At 43.3% G+C, this 26,634-nt stretch overlaps 1 protein-coding gene across 2 annotated transcripts in view; it reads left to right on the forward strand.

Moving 5' to 3' along the window:
• The first annotated feature begins 265 nt into the window (after window positions 1-265).
• plekhg4 (pleckstrin homology domain containing, family G (with RhoGef domain) member 4) overlaps window positions 266-26,634 on the forward strand; it is a 44,581-nt gene continuing 18,212 nt past the window's right edge. The window contains exons 1-3 of one of the 2 annotated variants that reach the window (XM_004539857.4): window positions 266-364; window positions 21,151-21,348; window positions 22,995-25,875. In XM_004539857.4, the coding sequence (XP_004539914.3) occupies window positions 362-364; window positions 21,151-21,348; window positions 22,995-25,875 (3,082 nt within the window). In that variant the 5' untranslated portion in view covers window positions 266-361. The remainder of the gene's footprint in view (window positions 365-21,150; window positions 21,349-22,994; window positions 25,876-26,634) is intronic. The other variant, XM_012920517.4, reaches the window with a different exon arrangement.

The raw sequence follows: 26,634 nt of genomic DNA on the forward strand, positions 1-26,634 counted from the left end.
CTGTTCCTTGTTGGGTTTTCCTGGGTTTTATTCTGCAGGTTGTGATGAAACTGGATTAACTTTGTTTGGTATTTAAATTATTTATTTGCAGTATTTGTAACTTGAATCTTGTTGATGTACCTTAAGTTCTGCCAGCAGAGAGTGACAGAGAGGTGAGGTGAGGAGGGCAGGGGGAGGATCCAGAGATGCATGATTGGCAGCTGGTGGGCGGGGCTTAACATGTGAGAGGCTAGACTGAGAGTTGCAGTGAATCAGACCTCACCGGAGGCGAGAGACACGGCACACAGACAGACAGACGGGAAGAGAGGAGCTAAAATGGTCTTAAACTGGAATACACAGCGACTGACAGCACACTGCAAACATGGTAAGATCACACACTCAGTCTCCAACAGCAGTCTGCAGCACATTGTGTGTGTGTGTGTGTGTGTGTGTGTGTGTGTGTGTGTGTGTGTTCAGTCAGTTAAAAAGTCCTTGCAGTGACTGTGTGTGAGTGTGTTTGTGTGTGTGTGGTTTGGAGCAGAGTCTGTGTTCAGCTGAAATAAACCTCTAAATTCAAACCTCTTGAGTTCTGAGTTCAGACTCGCAGCAAAACAGAGAAAAGCAGAATCATCTGTTGGTTCAGCAGTTTAAAATGTCCATGATTGAAAAAGCAAAACAAATGCAATAAAACGAGTATGTAACAGTTCACAAAGACAGCTAAAGTGCAGTAAATAAAAGCAGCAGTAATGGCTTTTTTGGATGCACATTTAGTTGGAGTCCCTGTCTTCACCCTCTTGTGTTTTTCCAAACTCTCAGATCTTTATTTTAAAGTTTTTAAGTGTCAGTTTGTGGTTGAAGGTTTCCATAAAAAACCAAAAAACAAACAACCCCCCCAAAATTATGTATACCAGGACCTTTGTGTGTCTTTAATGAAGAGCTGCAACAACGTGAGGGCTTTTCTCTAGCCTTCAGAGAAACCTGGGGTTAAATGTAAAATGTGGTGATGTTTAATGCATTTAGATGTTGTGGGCTGTCATGATGCTGGTTTGGATTGTACTCCTGTTTTGTCCCTCAGCTCCTCCTGAAATCGGTTGTTTGTTTTGGTCCTGTGGTCAGTGCGTCACCTCTCAGGATTTCCTTATAGGCTTTAAACCTAGTTTGGTTTTCTTACTGAGCTGTTAGTAGATTTGTAGTTTTATTATTGCTGTCAGTTATGACTATTTAGCATCAGATGGACTTTTACCAAAGTAAGATCATTAAGGCCACAACGTCTTAAACTTACTGTAAATGGGAGTCCTCCTCACACACAAGAATAATTATGGAGTTCCACAGGGTTCTATGCTAGGACCAATTTTATTTGCATTATGCATGCATTATATTATATTATTTGAAATAAAATACATTTTCATCATTGCTATGAAGATTATATCAAGCTCTATCGATCCATCAATCCACACAACACAAAGTGATTAGATAAATTGCAGGAATATCTTGCTAGCAACAAAGAGTGAGCTGCAAAGTGACTCACTACGAGTGACTCACTTCCTGTGTGGAAGCCCCTTCACAGTTAGGAAGGAGGATTATCCAGGTGGTGCTCATTGGTTAATGACTTAAAGTCACACGTTAGCCAGTAAGCATGCGGCTTCACTGTCTACCCCTCATTTGTCACAGCTAGTGTCACACCTAACATCAGGATGGCAATGGCACAAAAACATCTCTGCCTCGTAATGGATTTAACTGACTGCCTGTTTGTGTCATGCTATAGAAACGTTGTAGTCTGTGTGTAAAGATGGCTTTAATATGGGGGTGAACAGAAGAGTGGTTATCATTTATTTTATGGTAGAACACTTAAATTTGTACCTGTAGTGTTTTTGTAGTTTAGTTCACTCTGGGCTCATTAACTAACATCAGACCCGAGGAGCACATTTTATCACACTCAGAAGAAGGCGAGACAAAGTTTTAGTGAAAGTTCACAGTGTTGGTTTGACCTTCAGTTTGTTCCCAAAGAGCCACAGCAGCGTCCCTCCCTGCAGTACATCCCAGTGCCTGGGAAGTGTAAAAAGAAAAGAAGTGTAACAACACAAAACTGTTTGCCACAGATATCTCTGTCTTTCCCGTGAGCTCTTATTACACTGTACACTGTGAGGTTTCTCACTGCTGGCCAGAAAATTGTACAACATTCCTGTTTTTCCAGTTTTATTAAAGTGTAATAAACAGATCGCTTTGCCTGAACAAAATGCCTGGAACAAAAGTCAGAGGGTAAAAAAGTTTAGTTTATCAAAACCTGAAGACTTTCACGTTAAAGAAGTCCTTTCTTTCAGGGAGTTAAGAGCTTCCTGCTTTCCTGCAGCAGTGAAGTAAATGAAGTGGTGTTAAAAAAGGTGTTAAAAGCTTGTCTGCATGAATGCAGGGTTCCTCCTCCAATCACATTATAATTCAGTGGCTTTATATCAGGTTCACTGGGATTTGTTTGTGGTTTGTAAGTCTTAGAGGAGAAGCTGCTGAGTAAAATGTCATCTGTCGAAGCTTGGATTAACTCAAAATTAATGATCGTGATTTATTATGGACTGAAATGCTTTGCGGGCTTTCAGTGCTTCATTGTTAGACTTCAGAAATGTTGGCTCCCGCTGGAGGTCTTGCCCCTTTTCCTACTATTTTACCTGAGGGGATATGGATATATATATATATATATATATATATATATATATATATATATATATATATATATATATATGATTTTTATTTATTTTAAATGAAATATCTAAAAATACACAGATTTCTGTGAGGTAATGTGACACAGCCTTGGCTGTATGTGGACCAGTCGTAATAAGTCACCCTTCAAAGGTCCATTTTAATCCAGTAAAAGCCCTGATTGGTCACTCTTCATGACCAGAAGGCTTGAAAATAAGGCCCTGGATCTCATGTCCAGTCTGCTCCGATTGCCACAGTGCAACTTGGTAACAATGGAGATAAATAAGTGTGTGGCTGTTGTTTCAGTGAGTCACATTTTGGAGGCTGAATCACACACACACCTGAGCAGAGATGAAATGTTGTTGCCATGGAGGAGTGTGATTGGGTGTGTTTGACACAAAGGTGAAATATTGCGAGGCTGAAGAACACGTGCTCAGGCATGTTGGGGAACCATAAAGGTTCTGCAGGAGTTAGAACCAGGAGTCCACCAGACAGGAGGTTGTCCTGCTCAACTGTTTTTAAAGCAGAAAATCACTCAGAAAACACTTCAATTACACTACAGTCGCAGCACAGCCATCTTTGGTCAGTTTTCCAGATGTTTTGCTCCGTGTTCCTGTCTCTGAACTGAAGTTGTCCTCACCCCAGCAGCTGACTCAGACTGTGATGTTATGCCATCATGTTTCATCATACTGGTCTGTAACGTCCCTCATGAATGACCCGTTTCTAACCGGGTTTATAGCAGTTTGCTTTCTCCCTGGCCTGCAGTCCTCTCTCTGTGATTAGCAGATCAACCCCCTGCTGGGATGATCCAAATGGCACTATGCTGTGATGCGAATCAGTGTTTGAGATTTTGGTGATGCGCACTTATCATCATCTCCATAAACAGCCTATTAAATAAGCAGAAACGCCTAACATTATTCAACACATTCCTGCATTGATTATTTTTATTCTGTAAGATAAAAACATTTAATCTCAGCACATCACAGCTTTCATCTGACAAACTGCTGCTCTGACAGTGCCAGAAGCAACACACAGCCTGACATAACCTCTGCCGGTCTGCACGTGATGTTAGGATAGAGATAAATGTACTCTTTTCCTCAGAGCAACTGTGGAATAAGCTGTGTTTATTTAACTGGATTTAAGGTGAGGGCTCAGTACCCCCTGATCCAAACCCCGAAAACCAACCCAGCATTTGGGGCAAAAAAAGAAAAAGTTCCCGTTAACACTAGGGCTGCCACAAACGATTATTTTGATAGTCGACTAGTCACCGATTATTTTTGCGATTAGTCGACTAATCAGATCATCATCCATTGGACGTACAGCGTACAGTAGAGGTCTGCGCGGGAATGTTTTTTTAGTCCCGCTCCCGCCCGCTCCCGCAAGGTTTTGTACCGCACCCGACCGCTCCCGCTGTATATTCAGTCTTTGTTCACCCGCTGCCCGCTTAGAATAATTTTCTACCCGACCCGACCGTTCCCGCTAAATTTAGATCTGGTTTCCAAAATCTCACATTTAAATGGGGTACCACCAAAAAATAGAGATAACAGATAAAACTGCAGGTTGTGCAATGATTGTATTTATTTTTCTTAAACAAGATGCATTTATCTGTCAACATGCAACATTTATCTTTTAACATGGAAAACGTGTTGCAAAAATAAAATAAATAAAAACGAATACAGCATTGTGGCCTACTGCAAAAAGCACTGATCCATGCGCTCAGTGCGTGTAACAGGCGTGAGCACTGGCTGTACCAGTGCTCAATTAGAATGAGGAAATCACAGATATGCTGTTCCGAAAAAATGTCGGGCACGCTATATTTTCAGACCGCCCGCTCCCGTTCAAATTACACCAGAGTTACCGACCGCTACCGCATTTTATTTGGAAATTTATTCCCGCGCCGCAAGAAATCTGGTCGGGTCCCGCGGCTCCCGCGGGACAGCCGCGGGAATGCAGACCTCTAGCGTACAGCTTATTGCACCAGCAGCATCTGGTCTTATATAACTATCATTAGCTTACAGCTTTAAGTGTTCAAGGTATGTGCTAACTAAAAATAAAGACAAGATGGTAGTTTATTAATTTTTAATGAAATTTGCAGATTGTTTCGGTGAAGTTTAATAAACTCCTTGCTTTCTAAAATATAACAGGACACCGGAGTAAATTCTCCAGCATCTCACACTTCTGATAATCAGCTGTCTGCTTGACAGTTTTAGCTGTGCAAAAACTATAACTTTAATCTCAGCCAAACCGATTTACTCAGGAACAAATAAAATACTAAAGAAAGCCAAACAACAACATTTTTAATTTATCTAAGTGACTCATATATGTTTAACCTGACTAGTGAAAGACGGCGGTGGGTTTGAAAACGATTTGCCGGGAGTCCGGTGTTCTCACGGCTCTAGTGAGCCTAGCCCCCGCCTAGCTAACGAGCTAGTGGGTAACAGACGTCTCCGAAAACGTCGGAGCGCTTTTGAAAATATGTGGTGTCCTGATAAACTGAGCAGATATTTGAGGTTTACACAGCTACATTCTCGCCTGAACATATGTTAAACGTTTATATTGTGACCAAGAAAGAATAATAAGAGTAACATTAAAACTAACTAGCTGCCGCGATTGTTGGAAACTGCGCTGGGCTGCGCTATGAATTCTGGGACACAGCTTCTTCTTCTTCGGGGTTTAACGGCAGCTGGCATCCTTGTACATGCAGTGCTGCCATCTTCTGTTTCAGTCCGTTATTACACTCTTAAATCCTACTACTCATTCCTGCGTCCTTTGTGATCTTACAAAGCTTCAAACGATGCGTCGACTATTAAATTAGTCGTCGACGATTTTAATAGTCGACATAATCGTGACTAGTCGACTAATCGTGGCAGCCCTAGTTAACACACACACTAAAAATTATTTCAGTTTTTCCCCAAAAGCCTTTTTATTTTTCTCAAACAGTGGGGTTAGGGTTACTCCTCGTCATTGATGCCTTGGACCTCACACGGGTTAAATTGAGATATAAAGATCAGCGGATGTGTTCAGGCTCTTCCTGTGACACCGTCTTTTTACCCAGCAGACCCTTGACAAGCCCAAACGCCTCTGATTTACAGAGCCTTGAAGTTCTGCAGGAATGTTTGAGGCACTCAGATAATGGACTCGCACTGATGGAGGTTACAGACAGAAAACAAGGTGTGGTCATGGATCGTTGACATTCTTACAACAAACATGTCACAGATAAGCCTCAGTGTAATTCAAGATAATTAGTTTGGGTGATTTAAAAAAAAAAAAAAAAAGATTTCATGACATGAGATTTGGTAATACTTCTTAAAACGGTTAAAGAAATCCGCTTCCAGTAAACAGGATTTGATGGAAGAGGTTTCCATGAGCGGGCTGCTCATCTTGCGTATCGGGTTTAACACACTGACCCAGTGGGCTTCACTTCACCGCCTGATGGAAGCTGTTTTTCACGCTGCCTCTCGGGTCAGATGTCAGAGGAAAAAATCTCAGCCTTTGAACCTGCAGGCTGCAGCTCAGCCGGAAATGTTTTTATCTCTTGGGACTCGTCAGCGATAGGAAGTGGTCGTCGTCCGCGGTGTTGAGTGCTGCGTTGTTGGGATGGACCCGCGGCGATGCGCTTCGGAGGAGGCAGCACAAAGAGCCAGTGTTCCTGCAGGTCCTCACCGTACCTCAGCACCCTGTCATCTTCCTGCCCCAGCCTGCCTGAAACATGAAACCTCTTCCCCCTCCCTTCACCCTCAACTCCGTCTGGGAAAACACCCCTCCACCGAAGAACACGCTACCTGAATATAACACCCGTAAAATAAGATTCCCCCCCAGGCCAATAAATTCTCTGACCTACTTCAGTGTGAGGTGAATCCTGCCACACATGCAGAGAGCTTCAGGGTCCCTCATGTGGGATATTAGATCCATTTCATTGTTTTCCACTTACAAACTTTACATGGGTGGTCCACTGCACTATAATTCCCTACTCGTTTTAGCATTTTTGTCTTCATCTTATTATCTTCATTCATCATGCAGGATCCAAACAACACTTGATTAAAAAGTTCAGTCACAGCTGAGCAGCCGGTCCCAGCTTTTTCTTGTCGTGCATTTTCTCTAAAGGCTCTGTGGCAGGTTGCTGTCGTGGCAGTTCATGATATCATTCAGCTGCCCAGAGAGGATGCTGATCATCCTGACAGACTCCAACTCCACCACTTTGGACTGCAGCTGGTGATTCTAGGCCTGTGTCTGCTCTCATATTCGCTATCACTTATGAATGATCGTAGGTGTTTTTTGTTTTGTTTTTTTGTTTTTTTTCATATGGATCCTATGTGTTGGAATTTCTTTTAAGAAAAAATTAAATGGTAAATTGAATGTATGTTTGATACTTGATAATGTATATCAAGTATCAAACTTTTTAAACTTCTTTTTAATGACTTTTTACAACCTGTTTTTATAAATGTCAGACTGGTGTAATCAGACTTCAACTGCATTACAGATGTAATCAGTCATAATAATGTTATGTATGTATAATGATGAATAACAGTGCTGAGGCAGAGATGAGTCTGCAGCATGCACAGAGGTAAACGTAGGAGTTGGAGTTACAATCGGTGCATCAGTTGAGTCCTCCGCCAATTTAATGTAAACAGAAGGCGATAAAGTGAGCATGACTGCTTTTCTGGTCTGTAACTGGGCAACTTTAAACAGCCCACATGAAGGCGTTTATGGTGGTATTTACAGTAGCTGCAGCTTTAATGCTGAGCGCAAACGTCTCACGGCTGTCCTAGACCCACTCCTTACATGACTTTATTTAAACCAGCTGGTTTGTCGAGGATTCTTGTGTTCAGTGAAGTTATTTACAAAAGAAAAAACCCCCTTTTGTGTTGTTTTTTTTTTTTTGTTAATATGTTTCTTCTCTGTTATATCAGGTTAAATCCACTCAGATTATGTATCTGTGGACTTGTTTGGTGACTTTTTACCTTTGAGGTGACAGAATTATGACTAGGTGATAATTTGTCTTTAAGATGGACAGATGTGGCTGAAACTGTTTTGGGTCAATGTGTTATGAAGAACTGTTGGCAGCTTGTTGCAGGCATCTTTGAGTTAACAAAGTCAAAGATGGTGGAAGCACCTGCAGAAATCTGCAGTAGCAGATTAATGGAGTTCAGAAATCTGCTGCTTCTCTGCACTGGAGTTGAAACACATTCAGAATTCACTGAAGGTTGTTTGAGGGAAAACATATTGTCGGCGCATCAGAGAGAGGCTTTCAATTAATCTGCATTGTTTCTGTTTACAGTCCTACCTGCTGCCACTTGAACGTAAGCCGCCCCATCCTGCAGACAGACTTCCTTCATGTCCTGTCTGTAGTTTGGGGTTTAAGGGTGCAGCAGTGTTCATCATGCTGCAGGTTGAGCTTCAGTTTTGGCTCAGTTTGCTGCAGTAATAATTAGCATGTGAAGCAAACATGAGGAACACCTTTGATGTGGGATACTGGGGTTTTGTAATGTGATACACAGATGAACCATGAGGTTTCATGCGGTTGTCCACACCAGATCCTAGACCAGCTTCTGTTGTTAAAAGTCACCTCAGGCTGAGTTTGAAGATGAACTGAAATATTTCGCTCTGACTGTGTGCAGGTACTTGGGACAGCTCACTGTTTTTCTGGCTTTTTGATTTTCTCCTCTTGAGGAGAAGATGTTTCTTGCTTTAGACTTTCCCCCGTCGAGTACCCCTGCAGCCCCTCTGATCCTCTCAATGGTCTGAGTTTAGCTCGGCCCTTAAATCAAATCGTGTCCCACAGGGACCGGCCATTACCTCTTTCCCCTATAAAGGGCCTTGAAGTTGGGCTTTTTGTCCTCCCCACTCAGCCAGCTGAGCTCAGCTTATTGAGCTGCCTGTCAGCTCTTCGCTGTGAGAAACTTGCAAATCTAATCTCATGTTTTAGAAACTCTGTGTGTCAAGGTCATGGCTCTACGCTATCGGTCTGAGCGCTGTGGCGCCGGACGCGGAGACGTTTTTGTTCCCCTTCAGGTTTGAGAAAGGTTTGTGTTCATGTGGGATGGATGGTGGCTCAGCTGCTGCCTGGCCTCATGAAGGTGTGAACTCCTGTGAAAACACTCCACAGGAGGCAGAAACAAAGACCACAGGCAGTGTGAAAGCAAAGTGAAAGGAGTGTTTGCTTTGAAGCCGAGGACCTCGCTGACTTTAGCTGATTTTATATCACGTCTTTGCTGCTTCCAGTTTAGTTTTGTTGCTCAGGCTTTGTTAGTCTGAGTTTTGTTTCTTCTTCTCTAGTTAAATAATGTATACTACAATACAAACACACTTTTAGTTCTGAAGAGTCAAACTGAAGACATTTCCTGATAATCTGCATTTCATTACAAGGCCCTTTCAGACATGTTTGCCTCCCATGAATCTGACAGCGTCTGACCTGAGGGATCATCACGGTCACTTTGTTGTGACATTTTATGCTATTATTATTGTGGCAGATTGTGACTGTCAGTTTTAAGTTGCAGCTTCATCAGAGAACAACCTGAGGTCTTCCTCTTCTTCTTTTCTCTTCCTTTGTGCTACAATCACAAGAAAGAAGATTGATGAGATTTTATTGATACCACAATCCCGTAATTGATTTCTCTAATGAATTTTCTATGGGTAAAAAGTAGCCCTGTGCAGGTTTAAAGTGTCAGTGCAGGTGTATTATTCTCTGTCTAAAGGCAGCGAGGAAACGGATTACCAGGTAGGCTTAACTATGAATGCATATGCTCATGACATCATTATTTTGCAATGCACAACTGTGGAGGAAAGTAAACAAAACTTGCCAGTGCTGACAGAGCTGATAATCTAAGGCATGCAGTAGAATCAGCTTGGTTCCATGACTTGGTATCGGTTCTCTAGTTTTATTTTTTCCTCCATTGAGATCAAAATGTTGAAACGGAGCCTTCCTGAATGGTGTCCAGAGCGTATGAGTTAAACTCTAGGCTGGTGGTCCCATATCCACTTGCATAACAGCATTTCCGTTTGTGTTTTTACCTTTCGTGCTTTTTGAGTGCATGGAAGGTAAAAACAGAGTTCCAGGTCACTGGAAACAGACCAACTGGAAAACTTCTTCCCAGGTGTGAGATCTGTTTGCAGTGCTAACAGGTGTTGAGAGAAGTTTCAGCTTGTGATGTCGGCGTGAGGGACTCTCATTGGCTGTCGGTGCTTAAGAGTAAGCTTTGTTTTGATGCCAGTTTGATTGGAGTGCTGTGGACGACCTGGCAGATCTGCATTTGCTTTTTCAGTAGCTGATTACCAGCTTTCTTGGCCCTTGTTGCCTCCTGTTAACTTCCTGATGCCTTCCCACTTTGAGTCATGTCGGACTCCGGCAGCAGCAGTAGGCCTCGATCGGCTTTTGGAACTTCCTCTGAAGAATTGAACCTGACTTCTTGGACTGTCTGCACCACACAGCAAGCCTTATTATATCTGTCAGAAAATCCCATCAAATAATTCAAATAGTCACTGTTGATTAAAATATTCACCTGTGGTAACCAAGTGGCATTTTACCAATTAGATGGTGACTTTGAATACCTGAGCAGACTCCGAGCCTGAGGCTGAGGGCTTTGATTTCCTCTGTGTGATTGTGGATGTGCATCTGTAGCATTCCTTTCCTATTATCTGTGGATCGCTGCCTGGTACGTCGTCTCATCTGTCATGTTTTCCTCTCATGATGAGTTTACAGCTGGGATTTTCAGAATAAAGGCATGCTCATTCTGTTCATTCTTGCTCATCATTTGCAGATTAGACAATTAAAGTCTCATCTGTCTGATACAATCAGGCAGAGGAGACTTTAATTGTCTTCTACTTTAAACAAGCTGCAACAGGTCACAGCAAACAGAAACAAGTCTCTGAATGAGAAAAAGGCAGTTTGTGGTTAAAGGAAATATTGATGAATGGAGCAGGAGATGAAAAACGACACCGTGGAGCTTCCCGATGCAGACATGCTTTATTATTTTCACACGGGACTTGTGTGACCCGCAGGCCCTGTTAGATTTGTAATCGTTAAGGAAACAGAGGTTGTCTGCATTTGTAATTTCCACATTTCACCAGAGGTCATCAGATAACATGAAGCTGTTGAAAAGGCTTCACAGACCTCTGACGCTGTGCTGTGATGAGGGATGTGGAGCCACAGTGACAGAGGCTGCACATCCCTGTGGGACAATCAAACATCTGTCTAGTTTACCGTGTCGAGGTGTTTTTCTGTTAAGGATCGTCACTGATTTCAAAAGCAGCGTGTTTTGTATCAGGGTGGGCCGCCTGTGGTTAGCCGCATCGCAGCAGCGCAACAGAGGAGAAGGAAAATAGCATCTGATTTTTATCTCCCAGCCACAATCGGCAACATGAACTGCCAGACGTGTGTGTGTCTGTGGTGTGGGTGTTTTTGTTGTGATCAACTGTTGGCTGTGTGTTTCTGCAGAAACCATCTGCACTGAAGGTTTCATAGTGTTCGTCCGGAGTAAGGGAGCCACATCAAATGGATATAAATATGTGAGTGGCATGAGGCTGTTGTTGAACTGTGGTCTTGTGCAAATACAGCTGCAGATATGAGAATATGGATCTTTTTATTTTATGTGCAGAGTGTTGTTTGCATGCAGTGAAGGAGGCCAACACGTACAGTTTTGACAGATTTCTGAGCGCTGTGTACCACGTAAGATTCGAGGTCAGTAAGCACAACCAGAATTCATACATAAGGCACACGGGAAGGGGCACTGTCGATTTTTTTTTTTTCAGAAAATCAAAGGATTGATTTTAAGTGTGCCTTATTTTCCGAAAAACACGGTAATAACGACGGCCCGCTAGCATGCGCTACCAAAAATAGTGCTTTGGTGCATATCTGACGGACGAACGCCAAACCAGTTCCACACCACTGAAGTTGCAGCATTTTTACAAACCAGTTCTGGTTCATCCGTTTCATACAACCGTCCACTTTCGCCCTTCTCATTCTGCGTCACCGCCATGCTTTTTCCGCCATGTGCGTATGAAAACAAAGGCACCGCGCATGCGTGTTTTACCCATATTCTATCGCGATATTTCATTTTCTTATCGTTGCCTAACGTTATAACGGTATTACCGTGAACGGTATGATATAGCCCAGCCATACTCCAGACTAAGGGCAACTGACGGTCATTTTATTTGTTCCATGTCCAAAAAATGAGAGCAACAGTTGTTACCTTCACTCAGTTTGTAAGTGAACAAACTCACAAATTCAACAGGGATTAAATAATTACTTCCCTCTGCGCACATCACTTCATCCTTTTATTATCATTTCATAGACTTTATTATTGTGGCACAAAACATTGTTTGATGCAAGCAGGACTTAAGAGACCTCGTGCTTTCTTATATATCAACATCACAATGTTCCCTTTCTGCGCCCCTCACATGTGGCTGACTTTGACCAATAGAAGTGCATATCAGGCTTTTCCCTGCAAGGAAATGTAGGAGAAAGGGAAAAATCTCTAGCATTAAAGATACCTTTGAGGTCAGTTTTCTTAATCGGGTGTTTTACTCAATCACTGCCTTGATTGGACAGACTGAGCCTGGTATGAGGTACAGCTTTTTCAGTATCTGGATTGAGCGCGTCTCCGTCGCTGGTTGAATTGGTCTGTGCCGTCAGAAATCTCTACTTTTCCTTTAGCTGACAGCTGGCCTGTCACTGTTCACGTCTCTGGAACGGGGGGGTTAAAAGGTCATATGTCCTGTGGGTCCCTCGCCTATATAGCTCCTCCCTCCCCATGCCATGTTACCATGATTGGTAACTAAAACAGTCATGACCTCTGCTTTGTGGAACCGTGACCCCCTTTTGTGGCTTGGCTGTTCAAACATGTGAACAGTTTCAGCACGCCGCTGACTCCTCCTCCTCCACACCCAACAGGAACTGGTTTGCCGCTGAGCAGTCAGCCGAACAGTTGGAAGGATGAATCATGACCCTCAGGGGAGACACGGGCTGCCACTAACTATTCATAAAACCAGCTGAACCTGAGATATTACATTAGTTTATCTCAGAGGTTCCATCCTGATTATTAAACAGGAGCCCTTTTCTCTTCCATCCACATGCTCATTTAAAAATGGCACCAAGTACTGACAGCAACAGTGAAACTGAAAGAGTAACATCTGAAGAATGAGAGCAAAGCATAACGTGATGGTTGAATGGACATTTCAAATATAGTATGAAGTAGCTACAGAAAAAAGTCTCACAGCAACCAGTAGAGCTGGGCGATAGAACGATAACGATATGTATCGCGATATAACTTTTACTCGATAGAGAAATTAAGCTATCGCGATAGACCTCGCCGCTCTTGTCCTCTTAAAAAAAAAAAAAAGGTCAGCCAATCCAAATTAAGTAGCGCAGAGCCGAACCAATCACAGCCGCAGCGTCACGTCGCGTGACTTGTTACGTACAGCACAAGTGCCAAGCCGCACGTGTGTTTGTTTGGGAAGCAGCCAGCGGGTAATGGAGGAAATGAGTGTGCCGACTAGAAAAATCAACCGAGCGTGACCGAAGAGAAAACAGATGATGGTTCCAACGCCGGAGAGATTGTCGAACGGAAGAGCCATAGAAGCTCCGTAGTGTGAAGGTATTTCGGCTATTTCAAGTCTGACAAAAAACAGAGTAGCGCGCACTGCAAATTGTGCCGAAAGCAAGTCTGGAAATACAATAAACTGGTGCATGCGTCACACTGTGCGCCACGTTATTGTTTCGGTGAAATGAATTTCTACAATACTGTTAATTCTACTCTCTGCAGTGTTTAAATGCTTACATATACACACAGTTACTGTCCCTCCACACATACGACTGGGTTCTGCTTCTATGCCCCAGCTTTGTTTACTTTTTCCCACCGAGGCTTCTAGACTTCTGTTTGGCCAACATTTCTGCACGGTTAGGAATCTAGCGCCACCTGCTGCTTTGGCATGTTCATAGCAGCGTTTTCCTTCATTTCTGCCTTTATGTGTGGACGGGATTATTTTTTAAAACGAAAACGGAAAATCTCCGTTTTCAAAAATACCCGTGTACATGTGGACGTAGCCTCAGTCTCTGACTGGAAGCGCTAATTCATTCGGCTTTTGTCAGACTAAAGTAACTGTTAAAACTGTTTGAAAAGCTAAGCTATACAACAAGGAGAGATTGAGAATTTCCTTTTAGTTCTCAGTTTATTTGATATTGACAAAAGTTAGTCAGTTTTGTCTGTTCTTCTGTAAAACAAACTAAGATTTATTTTTAGAATTAATATTTTGTTTCTAAGTGGAATTGACAGTTTAGTCTGTTTCGTTTGTTCTGTTTTGAAACTTAAACGCTTTAGCGGCTGCCTTTTGTGTAGTTTGCAATATTTGCCTTTATTTATCTGAAAAAGTCTCATGTTCCTTAAGTACATCTACCCTGTTGAACTTATTATGGGAAATAAATATTTAAATAAAAACAAGCTGCTGATTATTTCACATTTTACTTGTGAGCAACAGCACATTTAAATCTTACAAATATAGTTATTTGGCTTATATCATGATAGATATCGTTATCGCCTGAAATGAAAAAAACATATCGTGATATGAAAAAATCTCATATCGCCCAGCTCTAGCAACCAGTAATTAGAAACATACCTTAAACACTTAAAGCTGTAAGCTAATGATAGTTATATAAGAGCAGATGCTGCTGGTGCAATAAGCCAGTTTTACGTTCAATGGATGATGATCTGATTAGTCGACTAATCGCAAAAATAATCGGTGACTAGTCGACTATCAAAATAATCGTTTGTGGCAGCCCTATATTTAACACATTTTTCAATAATGAATCATGCTGCTTAACTGTGCGGCACCTCACATTGTGCATTATCAACATTATAGTCCAGACAGATGACGAGCAGTCGTAAATGTTAAAAATGATTTGAAAACATGTTACAACAAAAGATGTTGACGTATTATTAAAATGTGTTAAATTAACATCTGAAAAACTAAAACATTGCGACGGAAAAGTATGGTGCTTTGTGCTGTGCACTGAGAATGATGCAGGCTGTTCAAAAGTTCATGCCAACCATTTCAATAAAAGTTCAAATCTAAAACAATAAATCATCCCGCCATTTTCTTCCTCTTATCTAAAGTCAGGTCGTGGGGGCAGTAGGGAAGCCCAGACTTCCATCTCACCATCTCCTTCTAACGATAACGTTGAGCCTTTCCGAGGCCAGCCTATAAATGTTAGCTCTCCAAATTGCCTTGGTTTCACTCCGGGGCTTCCTACTGGCAGCACATGCCTGGCCGGAACACCTTACCCAGGAGGTGACGGGCTTAGTCCTCTCCTTTTGATGTGGAGGAGTGGTGGCCCTTCCCTGAACGCCTCCCGAATGACTGAACTGCTCACCCGATCGCTAAGGCAGAGCCCATCCACCTTTCGGAGAAAGCTAATTTCCACTACTTGTGTCAGAGATATCACTCTAATACTGTTAACAAGAGATCAGACCGAGAATAACAGATTTTTGGCATTTCCCAACAACCGTGGACCATCTGGTTGCAGATAGCTGCTTAACATTAAGCATACAATAATGTAGGTGTAATATTTATCCATCCAGCCATTGTTGCCATATGTTCAGGGCTGTCACACTGTGAGAGGCAGGGCATGCTCTGAACAGGTCACCAGACTATCCACTCATCGTTTTTCCCTTACTCTGTTTGGTCACTAACAAGCTGTTAAACTTGAGGGGGCATCACATGATTGGTTAAGTGTAAATATTCCTTATTGGTCCACATATTGCCTGCAGGTTTATGTTTACTGGCTTGCTTACATGCTGTTGCCATTGACAGTGGGTTATTTATAGTGACTTATAGTGTGCTCTATAAAGAACGTGAAGCCCAGCGATTGGCTGGTTGTCAGTAAAATGACGCCTGGTAGTTGATGTCTTTCCTTCAGTTCCTATATCTGCAGTAATCGAGCTCCTGTGGTTTTTCTTCATGCGACCAGCTTTGGACTCCAGTTCCAGCTGGTCGTGGTCTCTGTTGTACAGACACACTGTCCTCTGTCTTGGTAGCGTGGTGTTATCCAAAGGGGTGGTGAAACGCATGAGGTATGCTGATCAGGTTTGTCTGGTCCCTCCCGTTCCGGTTCACAATACCAAAATAATCTCAGTACAGTAAGCTCAGTAACAGAGTTATCTCTGTTTACTTTGCCTGTTTGATCTCTCCACTGTTCCTACACACCTGGAGCTCGTGAGTCAGACGGCAAACGATTTGTTTAAATCTTGTCTTAAACTCCAGAATTTCACTTTCAGTCCCACGTCGGCCCAATTATTTTAGGCTTTGACCTCCAATATTTCTGCTTGTTTTTCTGTTTCTTCACACTGACACTGAATCCATATCACTGCTCAGCCTGAGGCGCAACACAGGAAGGAGCTTAAACCCACTGGTTTGACCTCTGACCTCCTCCTAATTGGTGTGTTTACATTGTGAAGTGATCTCAGGAGTGAGACTCTTCTGTTGCTGCACTCCGGATTAGAGGCCGAACTGACTGAAACTCTGTAAATCTGAATGAAAGTAAAAGCAGTGTTTTTATCACAGGACTCTGGTGTGTTGAGGATAATGAAGTTATTATTCAGAGTGGGTGGCCTCTCTCTTTCTCCCATGGGAACCTCTCTCAGCCTGCTTTGATGCGGCCCCCTCCCATCATCCTCCTCACCCTCTCAAAGCAAGTCTGAGCTGCAGTCTTAATACTGTAATCCTCGCTTTTATATACATCGTGATTCCTACAGTCTTTTCATGCCGTTACACAACAGAGTAGGTTTACAGTTTATATCCGCAACATAAAAGATGTGAAGTATGTTTAATGGGTTTACTCCTCCTGGACTGTGTCACTGAGGTTTTCTGGTTCTTGAAACACGTATTAATGCATATTAAGAGTCCTAATGCAGAAAAGGAGAGACCATTAGCTCATCGCACCTCAGAGAAGATGATCTAAACATACGTTAACATACTGGCCTTATTATGATGAGTTAAGAATGTCTATATTTCACATTTTCAAATAGCTCTTACATATGCATGCTGTATTTTCACAGTGCTTTCTTACTTGTAGGCCATAGACAGTATAAGATATGAATGTAGTAAATACGAACTGTCCACGGTTTACAAAACGATCTGAAGTTTGGCGGTGCAGCGATGAATCTGTAAATTTCTGTCGTTGATGAAGCTGCCAGCTTTGTGTCAGTGTCACGTCAGCAGAGACGTCCATCAGTGCCCATTTATTTTCACTCCGGTTGTAACTTTTGGAGCGCTGCTGTGTTTACGATCGGTCTCTGTTTGCATCAGCACTTTAAACTCATGATCGTCCACAACCTGCCGCGGTGCTTTTCAGCAGCACAAAAATCCCCCCCCGGTCCCCTGTCCCCCTGCACCAGCTGTCATCTGATATCCTGCTGCTAATATTGGCCTCAGTGTTGCATTTGGCTGCCAGTTGTCGCCTGATTCACATCCAGAATATTCAGCCGAGGCTGAAGGGGAACGCTGGCTGAGCAGGACGACACAACTGGAAACTGTTAGTGACATCACCGCAGGGTCAGTTCAACAGGTCTGTGGGCGCTTTGAATACGGCGCAAATACAGCGATAAACAGAAGCGTCAAACTTTACAGTCAGGACAAAGTCAAATAAGGAGAATTTAAACGCTAAAGAAGCTGCTTAGAAAAACAGAAAATAATGTTCAATTTATTTTATTTATTTATTTTTTTGCTGTGATGCAGTGATGTAATCTCTGCATCTGAGACTCATACAGCAGATAAATAAGACTCTGATGTTGATCGTGGTGCTGTCTTACATCACCATCTGTCTGCGCTGTGAAAAAGAAAACACAAACACTCAGTTACACATTCTGTCATATTTGTAGTTTTTACATCTTTCTGATTAAACTATTATGAATTTATTAGCAAATTAGGAATAACCCATGTTGTCAGGATTATATCCATGATTTAGTCAACACTGGTTGTCTTTAAACTGAACTTGGACTTGAGTTCACTGCCGATGTTGTGCTTACATTCAATAGAAAAAGATGCTGGTGCATTAAAAATCATGACATAAGCTTTTGTGACTTAAACAACTGTCACCTGTAAGCCTCCAGTCGTTTAATGCTGGCGCCTGAAGGCACCTGCCTCGTGAGTTCTGCCCTCTGGAGGACAGATGAAGGTAGATTTTCTTTCGCAACTCGGTGTGACTGATGGTATCAGTTTAGTATGAAGACACACTGAAGGCGTCCTTTATCACAGAGACCATGGATGATGCACAAACTCTGTCATGCTGTTATCTGCAGTGATCTGGATTTCTGTAACGGTCCCAGAAATCATCAACAGAATGTGCCGAAGTGTGCAGCTGAGAACGGCGAGCATGTCTCCCATTTTCCCCCTCCCTGCACTGCTACCAGAGACGATCTCAACTGATTTATGTTAAAACTGCTTGATTACAGCAGGAGTCATGCGCTTATTTGGGTCAGTACTTGAATCTGAGTATTCACAAACTTAAACAAGAAGCAGCTTTCACTTAAGAACGTGTTTTACACGAAGCATTTAGAACTTTAAGTGAAATGTGAATGAAAGACGTGTTCATCAGGATGTGACTTTGATCTTGCAATGTGGCGGTTTGTAGCAAAGTGAGAAGTGACTGCTATAAGGGTCAGCACCTCTCAGTCAGAGGCCACATTTCTCTCTTGGAAAATGGTGGATTGCTCCTTCTGGGAATCGAGGAACGTTGCTGCACCAACCAAGGGAGTGCAGATATCTCTAGAGATGGTGGAGCATGACATGGGTAAGTAGAGGTAGCATGAGGCATTGTACCAGACTGTTGTGGGGAAGAGAAAGTGGAGCCAGTTGATCTTTGTTCCGGCCTTCAACTGTGCTCGTGAGCTGTGGTGGACAAAAGCAGCCAAACTGAGCTCAGCCTTAAATTTTCCAAACAACCCCAACTGGGAGTAAACAACGGGATTGACCTTCAATTCATGAGAGATTACATATCTTGTCTAGTCTGGGAGCAACTTGGATGCCCTGGGAAGAACTGGAAAACATTATTGGGAGGAGATATCTGGAACGTCCTGCTCAGACAGGATAAGGATGGATGGAGGTGAGGATGGTTTTGGACGTGGGTTTGGACTGGACTTGGGCAGCACCGGGCTGCCCCTCCCCCTCTCTCTGTATCTTCCTCTCGCTACACAATGCTGTCAAATAAAGACTTAAAATGCCAAAAATAAACCGGAGAGGGAGAGCTTTTGTAGCAATTATCTTGTTTTCATAACCATCGGATGCCAAAATCGCTCATGACATTAAAATTAGTTGCCCAACCCCAGTCTTATATTAAACTCGCATGCCTCCTTGTAGACTCGGACCAGCTGTTGCCTTTGGTCCCGAAGGCCAGGCGACAGACAGACTCCACTTCAAGCTTCAGCTGATAATCACATGAGCTCGTATCCACTTTTAAAGCTTATAAAACAGCTTTTTATGTATTTTACGACAAGTTATGTATCAGTCTCGATTACTGAGTTTCTGTATTTTCTGTTTTATAATGTGCTGCGTTTGTTTAACTTTGCTTGGATGTATAGCTGTAAAGCACTTGGTAAACCTGTTTTTAACTTCATTATAAATACAGTTAATTATCAGGGATGGGCATTTCAGCTATCTGGAACTATTACACTGTTCATTCAAGAACGCGCTCCACCCCAAACCACTCTCCAGTGACGCTGTGCATAGTTCTGTATAGTTGTGCAATTCATCAAAATGTAATCTTGGTTACAATCCTGGTTTCCAGCGACTATGAAAGCAAGACATTTGACATGAAACAATTAAAAGAAGAAAAAAAAGAGAGGCCGTGGCAGGTTTCATTCAACTCATGCCAAAACCTCTTTTTCCTTTATTTTTCTGACACTTGGCACTCCATCCCACCACACTTTACCCTGGTGTGTTGGTGTGTTGAGCTGTGTTAGCGTCACCTTTATTTCCATAGAAACGTCCTTCCTGGCGGTGCTAAAAACACAGGAAAATATGAAAAGGGTTTTCTTTTTTAATATTTAAAACTGAATGCCGATAACTGTCCACTGCAGATCTTTAATGGTCTCTGTTGTGTTACTTCCTCTTCACGGTGAAGAGTTGGTTGAAAATTAGATTTTCTTATCGCTTCCTTGCTGGTTTGTAGCTGCAGGTGCTTCTCAGGTGCTGCACAGCGGCGACCTGCTGCTCCTGGATCGTTAACGACAGGAAAAGGAGGAAAACTGAGCTTATTTGTCTGTGTGAGTGAAGCCGACGCTGAGGGTGGAGCTGCCAGTCAGTGTGCTTCTGCCTGGAATGTTAGACATGTTGAATTAAAGAGGAGGCATGGACGCACGCACCTCAGAGGGCTGTCTGGAGCCAGACGGGGTGCGGATATTTTTACCTGACCAGTCGCCGCTACTTCCAGACCAGTGGATCCAGTTACCGCTGCAGACGGGGCCTCCCAGCCACACCTCCAGGGCCTGCCTTCTGTGCTTGGCCTTAAACATTAATCAAATGTGTCAATTGGAAGCACATGAGTGTGAGAGCAGCTTTACGGACACACGACAGCTGACTGTGGAGGTGCAGCACACTCGCATGACGTGTGGTCATAGCGGGAGAGGAAGCTGCTGTGGTCTCCGAGGCGATCCGATCAGTCCCTTTGATCAGTCTGAACAGATGGGAACAGAGGAGCTGTTGTCTGTTCTGGAATGTGATGCAGAGGTGTGGCGTTTTTAAAGACAACAGCTGGATGTTCTGCAGACACACACTCACATGTTCTCTCCTGTATCCTCTGCAGTTTGGGCTGTTCTACTGCTGATTGTGACACACAGCCCAGCATTAAGGCCACATGAGCTGAAACTGATTATTCTTTAATACCATGAAAGCACCTTTTGTTGGTCTGAGCGGCTCATTATAGAGTGATTTGGTTGAGAGACGTCTTTTATCAGCAGTATGATAAAATCAGGACAGAGGAGCCAGAGAGGACTTCCTTAAACTAACAAATAAACAAAACAGTCAGTCTGCATCAGATACTGTACTGTACAGCGCACAGTAAAAGTAAACTTGGAAAGAATTAGGCCTGCACATTGTTTTCAGCGTCAGCGCAACTGTTTTATTATCCGTCTCTTAACGCAGGGTAGTGAGTTTGACATTGCTGTTTTGCAATCTCCACCTTTCAGGAAAACATGCCAGCATTGATTGTTTGATAAGCACAGAGGCATAAAATTCAGATGGTGATGACAATTTGTTACCAGCTCTTAACTTCAATCCACAGTTGAGATGTTATCGTGTCGTCTGAAGCTCAGATTAAAGAAGATTGAAACCTTGTGTGTTTAAAGGTTCTTCTGTAGTGTGTCTGATTTTTTTTTTTGGGATCTGAAAATGTGAAACTCTCATTTGTGGCATCTGTTAAAGTGTAGCAGAGCTCTTAGATTTGCCAGCTGAAATAAATTACCTTTGAAGTAAAACGTCTCATACTCTTTGCAGGACTCTGAATCTTTGGACCGGTGCATCCAGTCGGCTCTGGCAGCCCTCTACCCACCCTTCCAAGCCACATCCCCAACTGTCCTCTGTCAGGTCCTCAGCGTTGTGGAGCGCTGTTACCGAGGAGACGGCCTCCGCTACCTCCTCCACTTCCTGCTGCCGGCAAAGCAGTTCTTACAAAACCTCCAGCAGGATGCCTGTGTGAGTATCTCTGCATTTCCCCGAGTAATCTCGTCACACCTTTAAGCGTCCTTAACTTACGCTCAGTGTCTGTTTGTTGTGGATTCCCTCTGCTGTAGTCTGTTGTTACATCAGCTTGGATGGTGAACACAAGAACAGACAGGAATCTCTGCACAGATTATCACTGTTTCTGAATCAAACGACTCACAGAATATTCGTGTCTGTTCCTGCCTGTCGTACGTGTTCGACTCCAAAGCTCACGTGCTCGCTGCTGGGCGTTCACGTCCCGTCAGATTTGGGGAGGCTCTGCTGCTCTCTAGTTTGCGTGTTTTTCTTCGTGATGCAACTTTTGACTGTAAATGAACAGAAAGATGTCAGACTGTTTGAGGGACTCATTAACTGAGCAGCTACAGCAGCCTAAGTGGATACAGATGTGCCACAGCTGCCAAACATGGACTTTTAAGCACTGTTCTCTTGTTAAAAAATATTAATGACAGATCAACCAGTACCTGCCCTTCAAAATAAGCTTTTGTGTTTTTTCACTTTTTGTATTTTTTCACTTTTGTTAATGAGGCTATGCAAAATGTTCCAAGTCACAGGCCCTCAGAATACAGAGGAGTGGGTTTAAAGGAAGTCTCAGGATCACTGCATGATCTGAATAGCGGATGAAGATGCAGAACTTTTAGTTTCCCCTCTAAAGTTTAGTAAACCAAATAAAAGGGACGTGGCATCTTACGCCAGAGAAAATTGTCACAAGCTGAACAGGAGATGGTGCAACAACCTGCAGACAGATCATCCGTGGATCCTCTGTGTCCTTCACGAACTTTGAAAATCTTCAGGGCCTAAAGTTGTTTGATCATCATGTTGAGACTGTTATATACAACAGTGTGGTTTCTTCATTTCACAGTGAAATTCACAAGTTTTAAAATGGAGCTGTTGGAGTGTTTTGACCAGCCACCTGCCCTCCGTGCTCCAGTGCTCGTTTCTGTTCCTCCGTGCCAGGGATGTCCAGTTGATTTTACAACCTGGGCCACATGGAGCCCACTTTCATCTTAAGTGGGTCGGATCAGTGAATCTCTTGTGTGTGGCAGTGAAAAGACGTTTGACTACACATTGCAATTTCAGAATTATGTGTTTTTCTACCTGTTAAAGGAATTTCGCTTCATTAAAGAAAGAAATTCCAAAATTTATCCTCTTCTTCACCTTTTCCAACATGCTCCAGTGGGACAGGTTGGAGTCTGTGCTCCTCATGTTGGACACCCCTGCTCTATGCCATAGATGTTAAATTAGTGCAGGTTTTGCTATTAAAACTATGATGTATCCTGTGATACTGATGCTGAAAGTTAGCAAGATTTTAGCTTTGCATTGTTACACATGGAGAGATGTAGTGGCAACTTATACCCGTGTGCTTTTAGGGCAAGTTATTTGACAATGAAGGTAAACTTTTGCATGATTTCTTTAAAGAGATTAAAGTTATTGTAAGAGATAAATCAGCTGATTCTGAGGGGATCAGGTGGGAACTTTACTCAGATTTAATTGAATCTCTGTGGTTGCTCTGTTCCAATATTTGGAGAAGGTGTTAGTTTGCACCCATACAGATGATATTCTTCAGAACCAGGATTTTAATGACGCTCTGTCTTGACTGGGATGCTCTCTTCTCTCCTCAGCTGCAGTACTGTGGTTTCCTGTTTCGTCATGAAGGCTGGCCTTTGTGCATCCACGAGAAGGTAGTCATTCAGCTCAGTCATCTGGACCCACGCCTCCTCCGTCCAGGAGACTTCTACCTGCTGGTTTCTCCTTCTGCAGCCCCACCCCCTCCTCGAGCACACAGGGCCTCCTGGAGGGGCGACATCCCGTTAAAACCGCGCCTGCTCCTGTGCAGCAAGTCGGCCAGCAGCCATCATGTGGAGCAGCAGGAGGTGTCTGGCGTAGCTCTGCAGTCGCTCTTTAGCATGGCCTGGTTAGACTCCGTCAACAGGGAGAGGGAGCAGCGCGGAGCATCCAGGTTGGAGCGCTGCCTCCTCTCCGCCCACGGAGACGTCTTTAGGGTCCCCTGGGAAGATCTGGTCTACCCACAATTCATCAGTCGGCCCTGTGCTGCTCCGAAGGAGGACCAGGACTCCTCCATTAAGGGCAAAGATGTGGCAATCAAGACATCATCTGACAACAACAGAGAAGCAACCTCTTCAAGTGATGTGAAGCACCTCCCATCTTCGCCTAAAACCGACCAATCACCAGCAAATAGCGGGGGCGAGGACTCAGAGGGGGAGTACGTGGAGCTGACGGAGCTCCCGCTTCCTCGCTTCTCCCCACAGAAAGGCTCTTTAACCCAGTCCATCAGCCTGCAGCACCGAGCCAGGACAAGTACACATACCACCACACACACACTGTCTGCTGCTACCGCACACACTCCTCAAACCACCAACATACACTCTGCTGCTTCCACACTCACTGCTCACGCACACAGCAACTTCCCGCAGCCCTGTGAGGATGCAACCTGCAGGCTCATGGAAGAGAGCATCCACCAGGACCACCGTGAAGCTGTGGTCCCGACCCCTTTCTCCTCCTCTGCCCCTCCTGAAGTCACAGGAACATCCATCTGTGAATCGGAAGAAACAAAAGGTACTGACACAGGCACAAATCTGAACACTAAACCTGAAACCTGCACAGAAATGAGCGTGGAGGAGGGGGGGGAGGAGCAAAGTAACAAGGAGGAAGCTGTAATTTCAGCTGCTGAGGAAGAAGAGGAGGTGCCAAAGGAGGAAGAGTTCCCAAGTGATGAGGAGGAAGCTGAAAGTGAAGATACAGAGGGAGATGGAGAAGACGAGTTGAATGAAGATGGAGAAGATGAGGTAGAAGAAGGCCCAGAGGAAGTAGAGGTCGAGGAGGAGATACAGGTTGTGATTGTGCAACAAAGTAAAGAAAGAAATGAGGATGAGGAAATGGTGACAGAAGATGCAAGAGGAGGAGAGACAGAAGAAGAAAAGGGATGTGGAGAGGTTCACACAGATAAAGACTCTTATTTTGAAAGTAACGCACAACAAAAGCAATCTGAAAACTTTTATTTAAAAAATAACACACAACAAGCACACTCCATCGACTCTGTAACAGAAACAGATTATAAAGACTCTTATTCTGAAAATAACACAAAACAGAAACACTGGCAGGGCTCTTATTCTGAAAGCAAAACTACAGAACCATACTACGAGGAGTCTTATTCTGAAAACATAAAACCAGTAAAAACCTCAAATTCTGAAAGTGATGCACAGCAATCGCACTCCAGTAACTCTTGCTTTGAAAATTGCAAAACACAAATACATTCTGAGGAATCTTATTCTGAAAGAATAGCTACAGAATCATATTGCAAGGACTGTTATCCTGAAAATAACAAACAACCACTACACACTGAGCACTCTTATTCTGAAAACACAGCACCAGAAACGCACTCTGTGGACTATTCGGAAAACATAAAAAACGTAGACTCAGAAACCTTATATCCTGAAAATGCCACACAGCGTGCACACGCTGTTGACTCTTATTTTGAAAGCAACAAACCACAAAGTAAATCTGAGCAGTCTTATTTTGAAAACATAGCTACAGAGTCACGTTGCGAGGACTGTTATCCTGAAAATAACAAACAACCACACATTCAGGACTCTTATTCTGAAAACACAGTACTAGAAACATACTCGGTGGACTCTCATTCTGAAAACACAGTACGAGAAGCACATTACAAAAACTCTTATTCTGAAAGTGACACTAAACAGACAGACTCCAGTGACTTTAATTCTGAAAATAACAAACAAGAGATGGCAAGAGACTCTTATTCTGAAAGCAACATAAAAGAAACAGACACTGAGGGCTCGTATTCTGAAAACACAGCACCAGAAACGCACTTTGCGGACTATTATTCTGAAAGTACAGCGAGAGAACGACACGCTGACTCAGAAAAAAATAAACGGCGTCACACTGAGTGCTGTTATTTTGAAAAAACAGCAACAGAACCATATTACAAGGACTCTTATTCTGAAAAACAGACACAGCACACATGCTCTGAAGGGCCCAGCACAGGATACAAGCAGATCAAGGATTTGTTTTCTGAAAACAGCACACATCTAACACAACACAGGGACTCTTATTGTGAAAGCAACACACTGCAAACACATCAAGGAACTTTTAATTCTGAAAAAGAAACACAACCTCAGAGCTCTTCTGAAAATAATACAGAAGACTCTCACTTAGCAAGCACATATTCTGAAAGTACACCTGACCCTGGGGACTCTTATTCTAAAAACAAAGCACATTGCGATGACTTTTATTCTGAAAGCAGTGCACTTCAGGGACCCACAGAAGAATCTGATCAATCCAGTACTGGTGAGAATAATGCGGAGGAGTGTAAAACACTGCACTGCGTCTCCACACCAGCAGCACATCAAAACTTGCTTCCGACAAAAGCTGAGGAGTCCAACAGTGGACAGGAAGTCCAAAAAGAAGAGGAGCGGTGGAGCTGTGAGGAGGCTGCTGGAGCTTCAGAGTGTCACACTGAAGGTACATGAACCCGTTTCTCCTCCTCAGTACATTTTCCTCTCCTGCTTTTCCTCCCACAGACCATCAGACTCACTCTTTCTCCTCCTTTATCACATCCTCCTCCTCCTCATTGGCTGAGTGGTTCTTCCTTTGCATCTCTTTCACTAAAACTACCCTCGACTTCACCTCCTGTTTTAACTCACCTGTGTGGCTGCAGGAGCAGCTTGTGAACGAGTCTGTGTCAGGTTTTCAGTTTTTTCTATAAAATCTCACATTTCACACGACTGCGTTGATCATTTAAAGGACCATTCACTTTTTTTTTCGGCCTGCTCTGCCTCTGTTACCCAAGAGCAGACAGGAAGTTGTGTGCCTTGTGCTCTCGCTCCAGGCTCCATTAAGGGGAATTCTCTGCAGTGTCTTTCAGTTCAGAGAAAGCTGAACGTCTCATCCCTCCGGTTGTTTAACAAATAGTAAAATATGCAGATTTATCACGATGTGTTCAGATGCAGCAGAGTCTTGATGACCTCAAGCTTTTGAACTAAAAAACGACTCTGTGCATCGTAATGTAAACAAATCACCCAGAATACCTAAAACAGTAAGAGGTCAGTTTCTGCTGCCCTGAGCGCTGCCTTATAGGCTCCAACACTTGACAGTAACATACTGAGTAAGGATGCACAGGTGATATATTTGTTTACTGAACAAAATCACGGAAGCCTGGATAGATCTCATGCAGAGGAAGCATAACCACAGGAACTGCTGAGATCCTCTGTCTTCATGTTA

The sequence above is a fragment of the Maylandia zebra genome, linkage group LG1 (genome assembly GCF_041146795.1).
Source record: "Maylandia zebra isolate NMK-2024a linkage group LG1, Mzebra_GT3a, whole genome shotgun sequence".
NCBI lineage: Eukaryota > Metazoa > Chordata > Actinopteri > Cichliformes > Cichlidae > Maylandia > Maylandia zebra.